An 8,467-nucleotide genomic window follows, 5' to 3' on the forward strand; every position below is an offset into this window, starting at 1 on the left:
AGATCTTCAACGATTCAAATAGGCAGTTGTGTTTCGTTGCATGCGACGATGATGATAGAGCTTGTATCAAGCATTGCCCTTCGTCTACTCCCAATGTTGCCGAGCCAATGCCCGGCCAGTAGTCCTTCAAGCCAGTTATGTTGTAATATGCAAGAGGAAACTACTATGTCTACTTGGAAATTAAAAGGGAAATAATGATTGTTAAAAGAAGATCTTGAATAAGAAATCAACGTACTACTAACAAGTTTTTCGCAATGTATTTTCTTAAGTTTTTATGGATATGGGTAGTAGTAGTAGAGTCTATCTGACAAATTTGATCCCAAAAATGAAATTGGCACAATTTTTGGATTTCTTATTCTGAAAATTGAATTTGATAGATTTTTGAACAAATACAACTCCGTAAAAAAGATCACAATGCAAAGTATGTCATCTTAGCCCTGAATTCTGATGTTAAGTCTCCAGTAAAATATAAGATTGATTTCACTATCAGCACCATGAGAAGTTTTAATAACTTTAGAAAGTTAATTTAATGGCAAACCAAATTTAGAAATATTCAACTAATAAATGGGACGTATTACGTATATGCCTGCAATTATTTTTTTTTTTAATGTTTAATACCCAAAAAGGAGCCTCATTTTAGCACATTGTTGCACAACTTAGAAGCATCCCCATAGGCCAGTTGGTAAATTCTCAAGCACTACAAACAAATAATACATTAACCAAAGTGGACAAGCATGAAAACACAAAATAGAATGAATGTGCCGGCAAATTAAAACTACTGAACCCTGACTCTACTCCAACTGGATTCTTATCTCATCTCTCTCTTGTTTCCTTCTATATTTTATCTTCTTATATATATATATATCTCTCTCTCCCTCTAACCTTACACATATCAGCCTCTCTCTTTCTCTCTCTCAAAATGCCGATGTCAGCTATCTCAGAGAGAGACCAAGAAGAACAAGAAGCACAAAACTCCGACGAAGAATTTGACTCGGGCAACAATTGCTTAAGCTTTTTATGCTTCCCCTTTGGTCTCAAGATCGACACAACTTCATATAGATCTCTGTTGCTTGGAGATTCATCCTCAAGAGAGAAATGGTGGGAAAAGAGAAGCAGGAGTGCGAAAGAGTTTGTTTTGCAATCTATTGGGAGTATTAAGTTGAAGACGTTTGTGCAAAAGCTTAGGTTCAAATATAACGATACTATTGTTAAAAGGAGGAAGCCGATATTTCGCTATGATTCTAAGAGCTACAAGTTGAATTTTGATGGCAATGGAGTTGAAGATGGAGAAATTCTCTACTTCTCGGAGAGGACTGCTGCTTGAACGGGATAAAATGTTTACTTAGATTGTACGTATGAAGTTGATAAGTAGTATGCATGAAGTTGATTAGTAGTATGTATAAAATGTTTACTTCATACATACTTAGATTGTATGAAGTATGTATAGCTCTGTATACAATTAGGAATTCGTTTTCATGGGTTCATCATGTGTTACTGTGATTGTTTGATTCTAATACTTATCAGCCTTCGTGTAATTAAGGATTATGTATATTTACTCAATTATTGTGTCTATGTTGATCGGGTATTCTTCTTCGTTGATTTACATTCTGGTATAAAATTAACATTTTTATAGTTTTTTTCACTAACCAAATCTCTAAAATTCCCTCATAAACTTAGCCATTTCGCAACCAGCAATGCCTAACTTTATTAACAGCAGTGCTCCTATATTGAAAGGGTAGCAGCCAAGAGGTACTTTTCTAATCTCCAAAAGCAATGGAAAGCTATATTCACCCCTTGACAATATTTTTGACTCTTCGTCCTAAACAGAGCATAGACTAAAAGAGACTCGTACATGCAAGTACCATATGATAACTAACATTCACAGACAGACAATTCAAGCATTTATACCTAGTACAAATAAGAAAACAAAATATTTACCACCAAAGATCAATTACCTTTGTAAGCATTTTGACATAATTTACTGTCCAAATGTTTTTTACAACCACTTGCTTAGGACTACACTTTCTTCTTTCTACAAAAGTTTCCCATCCTTTTTCCAGATACACGAGATACAGTTGGGAGAACTTGTAATTTACAAACAACATCAAGTATTTTCACTGTCCAAACTAACACTAATTGGTTCACAAAGCCCATATCCTTCTGATAAACTAGTTTCTTCCCCATCATTATTAGGTTTTTGCTCATCGGGATCTTTTTAATTTCATCGTATTATAGAGAACAGATAGAAAACAAGACACATCATTTCTGCCCCTTTTGTGGAAGAGAGGCTGCGATTGACCGCAGCATCTCCGCAACCTCAGTGAAGCTTGGCCTTTCTGATGGGTCAGCGGACCAGCATTTCTCCATCAAAGCTCTCCACTCAGGGCCACAAGGCTCGGGCACTGGGGGTCGTAATGTATTGCTCACAATTCCACCTGTTTGTTAGAGAATGCAGACTGATCAACAACAATACTGATGCACCACGACCAAGACATCTACATCGGATTCAATCCAATAGACTTTCACAAAGATTGGGGCCAATATCATGGAGGCTATATACAAGGTTGTCAAAGGACCATACTACTACACCAAAACTCGGGAGCTACAACGAGGGTTGAGGTCATAAGATTATAACTTCGTGCCCCCGTACGCAGGATTTTATGGGCTGAAACCTGGACTCAGGGAGCAATTTTTTCTTTAAGATCCGCCTCAGAAATTTGTGGCCGATAAGACTTGAAGTTGGGCTTCTATGATACCATGTCAAAAGACTTTGCCACAACACCAAAACTCCAAAGTTGTGGCAAGGGTTGGGGGTTACAATTTTATATGAAATAAAGGTAAACAGCTAAGCAGAACCTTAGCATAAATCCTACAAGGCTGGCAAAAGTCAGGACATGGAGACCTAGCTCACTGGTAAAGCAATTCAAGCTCATGCAAACTCGGAGCTACTTTCTCAAAATGATCTTAATAGTCTAAAGGGTCTACATTACTCCGATATTTTGCATCCTCTCTTGTGGGGGGGGTGGGGGCGGGGTCATTACTCCAAAGAGCCATTGAAGCAGGACTCCCATTAGACAAAGCAAAATAGCAAAAATAGACGGATCCACTGTTCAAAAACACATTTTAGAAAGACACGATATTATTACCTATAATTGCTCCATAGTGCAAGTCAGCATATGGTTCTTCCCCGGTAAGGAGCTCCCACAACACAATCCCAAAGGAGAAAACATCAACCTAATAATATAAATTTCAGACAATGAAAAATGGAGCTTACATTCACTTACAAGTGATGGGTCAAGGTGTTTGTACAGACCTTTTCAGAAACGAGGCTACTGATGCCATTCAGAAGCTCGGGAGCCATCCATGGAAGAGTTCCTCGTACTCCACCAGAGATGAGGGTCTGACACTTCACTTTGGATAGGCCTAAATCACCAACCTGAGAGAAAGTGCAACAAGAAGATCAAGCCATTAAAGGGAATTGCTTTTCTCAAAGGTCAGACCCTCATCTCTGCCTTTGCTCTTATTCCAGTTCAAATCATAATAGGTAACCTTGGCTTTCCAATATCTAAAAGATTTCATAAGAAAAAGGCACCCATCATAATGAATGCAACTGGCCAGCAGGAAAACCCCGCCTTTCGAGTTTAAAAATTTTCTGGTTTCATGTCTGTCAATACTGACAGTTGCGCACGTTTGACCAGCATGCAGTATATGATTTTAGGAAGGCAAAAGAGATGTGTAAGATATGATGGACCACGTCATCATGAAAACCATATATAAAGGTCAAATGCCAGGAACCATGGAGCCATCCAGTGCTTATACATAAAAAGGCTTAAACAAACATTTGAAAGAACCTTTAAGCAGAGAATATGTCAACAAAACATGAACACCACATAAGCATGTGAGGGATTTACCGACATCTACTGTTGACTTATTGGATTGGATCTTCAATGTTTTTCTCATTTTACTTGGTGGAACAGATGGATATAAGTCGTTGAGATTTTAATTATATTTCTTCCTAAGTTAATAAAACATGTCTTAATCACCACTCATTTTGGTGTCTACTAAGGTTGAATCATACACATGTGAAAATGCTCGTGCAGAGAAAAAAACAAAAATACTCATGTCATCATGGCCCATTCAGTACGTCTTAAGGATATCCATGTATTTGGTTCGTATCGCAACATATCCATACTCGTGTGCTTCCTAACAGATCTTAAATACAACAGAAGTCAAACGTTTTTTTATAAGAATTCAGCTATGGTCCTCTTTTGCATTCCCTAGGGAAAGCCTTTCATCAACGTCAAAAGAGTATTCATACCTCTGCTCCACAGAAGGTTAATAATGAACACTAGGACATCTTATAAATGCAATACTAGTATAACAGAAAATTACTTGGCTCATTGGCCATAATTCTATCTACCTGTTTGTACAACTCCCACAACTCTGACTTAATGATAGCCAAAAAGGTCAACCAATGTTTACCATCTTTGACATTAGGAGGGACAAGGTTTAGTAAGTTCATGCAGGCAAATGAACACCAGAAGCACCCTGCAAGCATTCCGCACAAAGCAGACGTCGATGGCGAGAGCCTAAATATAACTCTTACCTTACTGCATTCTTTAACTTGACAGAAATAAACCACGAATTAAACTCTTTCAGGCCTACCCCAATTATGGTCTACATAAAATTCTTTATGAACTATTTTCAGCTGCAAATCATCATCCTATATTCCTATCTAGATAAAATATCGCATGTGACATCCTTACTCATTAAAGGAAGACCACCCGCACCAAATGATAAGGGTTTAATGGGAAGTGGAAGATATGTACCAAATCACCTGGAATGGCAAAACTTTGAGATAAACTCATAAAAGAAAAGCACATATTGATTTTTTTTCAACAGCCAGTCAAAAGTCAGTATATACATGTTTATCTCACAATATGTGACATTTTAGGTACACATATCTACAAACTCATTGCGATTGTTGGTGAAATTTCTTCACTAACATATGTTCCGACTTCTGAATGAAAAACCTATCACGAAGCAATAATGTGATCAATAGCGTTGCATGAGGAAAATAGGAAGGCAAGAATGGCAAATAGTTTAAGAACAAATTGTCACCGTTGAAACAGTCTTACTTCAAATAGCTCACATACTTTGAAATTATATATTGTTATGCTCTCTTCATTATTGTGCTCACATGAATCTAAAAAAGTACATAAATAATCTTGAAATGACATTTTGCAGAGACAATTTTCAGATTTCTCGGGTTTCTACACATTTGCTTATTGTACACACTACTAAAAGAGAGTTGCCAGAGTTAGTACGCAAGTAGGTAGCATACAGTGTAGATCTCACACGTAAACCAAATATGAAGATGATGACTGGCGTTGTCATTTCCATTTTTTGATAATTTCAACGCTTTAAGGTATTACTAACTGCCTAATCAAGTGGCTTTAACATGAGCTTATTTTGGAGATCAAGGAAGAAACTGACACAAAAAATATAAGTTCTTCACATCCAATAAAAATTGCAGAACAAACAAAATAAATATCATAAAGAGAAAACATTGAGACATCTTCAATAAAAAGATATGGAGAGGCATCAGAAACAATTCTTAGAAAATTCTACAAAAATGCGATCATACCTTGCATATAGGACGTTGAGGATCCCTCAAATTAACAAGCAAATTGTCACTTTTCAAGTCAAAGTGTACAATGTTCCTACCATGCAAGTACTCCATTCCAAATGCAACATCCATCGCTATTAAGAGGCGCTTATGCTGGTCAAGCATCCTACAGAACAAGAGTTATTTTACGACATTTAGAAACAGGCAAATCATAAATTTAAATGATAAAATACTAGCATGGTCCAATTAGATTATTGTGCAAACAAGGTACATATAATGAAAATTTTCATACTTGTTATTCCTTTGTAAAGCAGTTCGTAGAGAACCATTAACCATGTACTCAGTTACTGTCGCAACAGAACCACCAGGGCCATCCAAGACAACTCCATAAAACGCCACGACATTTGGATGATGCAAATCAGCAAGTTTTCCGGCCTCATTCCAAAAGTCAGCCCTCTGAAAATATGTGTACACACAAACATAAGGTAGACAAACTTACGCGCGAAAGGAAAATGGATATGCCCATTCTTAGCATTTAGAATTACCATTTTTTCTTGTTCTGAAGGCTTCCCAGCAAAGCACCTATCATTGATTCTCTTTATTGCAACATCAGTTCCTCTCCACTTCGCATGATAAACAGTTCCAAAGGTTCCAGACCCAAGTTCTCGCAATTCCTCAAGATCACTGTTCTTTATTATCTAAAAAAAAAATAAAAAGCAAGCATAAAAACTAAAGAAGATCAAAATTATATGTCAAAAACATAACATAACATAGAAGCATAATGAAGTCCATTGAAACCTGCAGCCGTCCAATGTCATCTGCAATGTGAAGGCCAGCCTTGGGCTTGTTATCCTGAATGTTAATCCAGTGCTTTGGTAAATATGACGACCACATAAGATACAAGAAAGACACATTGTATCCTTCTCACCTCTATTTTTCTATCAGAGGAAGCTAATGCTCTTTGTAGCTCCGCGTTACCCTCACCCTCAGCAGTCTTCCTTTCATCCCTAAATTCTATGTTAACTTTATTTGCATCATGATCAAAGAAAACAGGAGGAGTAGATGAATTAAGAACAGAAGATGCTACACCCTCAGCAACAGCCTGCAAATCTTGTTTGATTTGGTCCTCCCCTGATAGATTTTGCAATCAAAAAAAGAAAAAGAAAAAAACATCCAATATCATTGCAAAATGAGGACTAAAGAGATTAAACAGACCTTTTGCTGGTTGCCGATAATGGGACTCCTTCTTTAGGGAGTCAGGAGAGGGGTGAAGTCCACCTTCCTCAAGCAGCGCAATTATCTCTGACTCAGTGCTATTTCCTAAATGAACCTGAACACCCGAATCCTTCGGAGCAATGGATTCTCTGCTAGCCACCTTTCTAGGTTTTGGAGGCAGTGGATTAGCACCACCTAAGATTTTCCTAGGGTCCTGGTTGCAGAAAAGCGAGTCTGTGGGAGCTGGTTCTAGAAATGTCTCAACAAGCCCAGTAGGACTGGTAGTATTTGATATCCCAAATGGAACATTTTCACTCTGAGACACACCAAGGTGATCAAAGTGTAACTGATTGGAATCATCCCCTGTCTCCCTAATGGGTATCTTATTGATTAGTCTATCATTGTAAGCAGGATCAATATCGGTAGTATATCCTGGCATAGCAAGCAAACCTTCACTAGGAATCGGTGGTTCTCTTATGCCTAGATGTTGAGGAAATGGGTCCTGGTTTCCTGCCATGACTAATGCTTGACCAGGATCAACAACTGGGAAATTTTGCATGTGACCAAAATCTGAAGTATTTGTTGAGAGTTGATCGTTAGGCCTAACATAGCTTCTCTCTTGAACTCCAACATTAGCTAATGGCCTACCTTGCAACATTACATTTCCAACTTGTGGCACATATTTGTAAACTCCATCCACAACCAAAGGTGAGCTATTCGGCAACATCACATTCCCCAGTCCATTAAACCCTGAAGTAGTTGTCGCATTCAAATGAAGCCCCTCCATCATTCCATTGATAGGCCTAATGTATTCGTTAGCAAATTCAGGTGGTCCCTCGATATTCCTAGCTGAACCTAAATCTTTACCAGTAGGCATGGGTCTAGCGATGGCTTTGGGCTTAACAGGATAATGAGATGAGACCGCATTTTGCTGCTGCCACTTCTGCTGTTGCTGCACTTGAGGATCCTGCTGTCTAGACTGTGGGAAATTCCCAAAGAAACTATAAGGAGATTGCTGTGTACTCGGAGGAACAAAAACCCTAGCTTGATCCACATTCTCCATCTTCTGAACAAATGGTCTCTCTCCTTGATAGTGTGCATCACTAACCTGTGAAAACCCATAACCTCCCAATTGACTCTCACCCAAAATTTGAGGCAATGCCCTAGATTTCATAGCATCCTCCGATTGCTGACTATAAAACACTGGGCTCATCACGCTCCCTGGTGATCCACTCCCGATATTTGGCGACACTAATGTATCTGAATGAGAATGAGGCAACATTTTCTCACACATATAACAGTCATCCACTCTCATCCCCGCCTCTTGGCTTGTCACTGGACTCAAATTATACCCAAAAGCTTGTTGGTAAGCCGGTGGCAATGGTGGAAACTGCGACAAAGGCTGCGCCATCCAATTACTAACTTGAGCAGCAGGAGAGGCTGCTGCAACACTAGCATTAACTTGTAAAGGAGCTGCATTTGCATTCAAATAATGAACTTGGTTAGGATCTAAGCAGCCAGAATTCAGGGTTTGCTCACCAAAACCATCGACAACATCGACCCCACTATTCGAAGATCCAGCGCTGAATCCGCTATCCTTCCTCTTCAAGCTCCCAAAGCTCC

The 8,467-nt window shown here is 38.6% G+C and overlaps 2 protein-coding genes across 2 annotated transcripts; one reads left to right on the plus strand and one right to left on the minus strand.

Annotated features, from left to right (window-relative positions):
* Window positions 926–1,324, plus strand: LOC109820921. Its single transcript, XM_020387115.1, has one exon. The coding sequence runs from the start codon at window positions 926–928 to the stop codon at window positions 1,322–1,324; it is 399 nt and encodes a 132-aa protein (XP_020242704.1).
* On the minus strand, window positions 1,921–8,459 carry LOC109820478 (serine/threonine-protein kinase B-raf-like). The gene is made up of 10 exons (XM_020386626.1): window positions 8,384–8,459; window positions 6,845–8,287; window positions 6,558–6,760; window positions 6,428–6,481; window positions 6,175–6,327; window positions 5,922–6,085; window positions 5,648–5,795; window positions 3,314–3,436; window positions 3,147–3,234; window positions 1,921–2,435 (listed from the first exon to the last, which is right to left on the minus strand). Exons 2-10 carry the CDS (start codon window positions 8,253–8,255, stop codon window positions 2,260–2,262), a joined length of 2,520 nt encoding a protein of 839 aa, XP_020242215.1. The 5' UTR covers window positions 8,256–8,287; window positions 8,384–8,459; the 3' UTR covers window positions 1,921–2,259.

This window comes from Asparagus officinalis, chromosome 8, assembly GCF_001876935.1.
Source record: "Asparagus officinalis chromosome 8, Aspof.V1, whole genome shotgun sequence".
In the NCBI taxonomy this organism is placed as follows: domain Eukaryota; kingdom Viridiplantae; phylum Streptophyta; class Magnoliopsida; order Asparagales; family Asparagaceae; genus Asparagus; species Asparagus officinalis.

What these genes read in the sequence shown, in the direction of transcription:
- LOC109820921 (XM_020387115.1), top strand. Translation starts at nt 926, where the DNA reads ATGTCAGCTATCTCAGAGAGAGACCAAGAAGAACAAGAAGCACAAAAC.
- LOC109820478 (XM_020386626.1), bottom strand. Translation starts at nt 8,255, where the DNA reads ATGGCGCAGCCTTTGTCGCAGTTTCCACCATTGCCACCGGCTTACCAA. An exon ending in CCTCTGATAGAAAAATAGAG is followed by an intron (nt 6,482 to 6,557) that starts GTGAGAAGGATA and finishes ATTAACATTCAG; the next exon opens with GATAACAAGCCCAAGGCTGG. An exon ending in GCACTATGGAGCAATTATAG is followed by an intron (nt 2,436 to 3,146) that starts GTAATAATATCG and finishes TCTAACAAACAG; the next exon opens with GTGGAATTGTGAGCAATACA.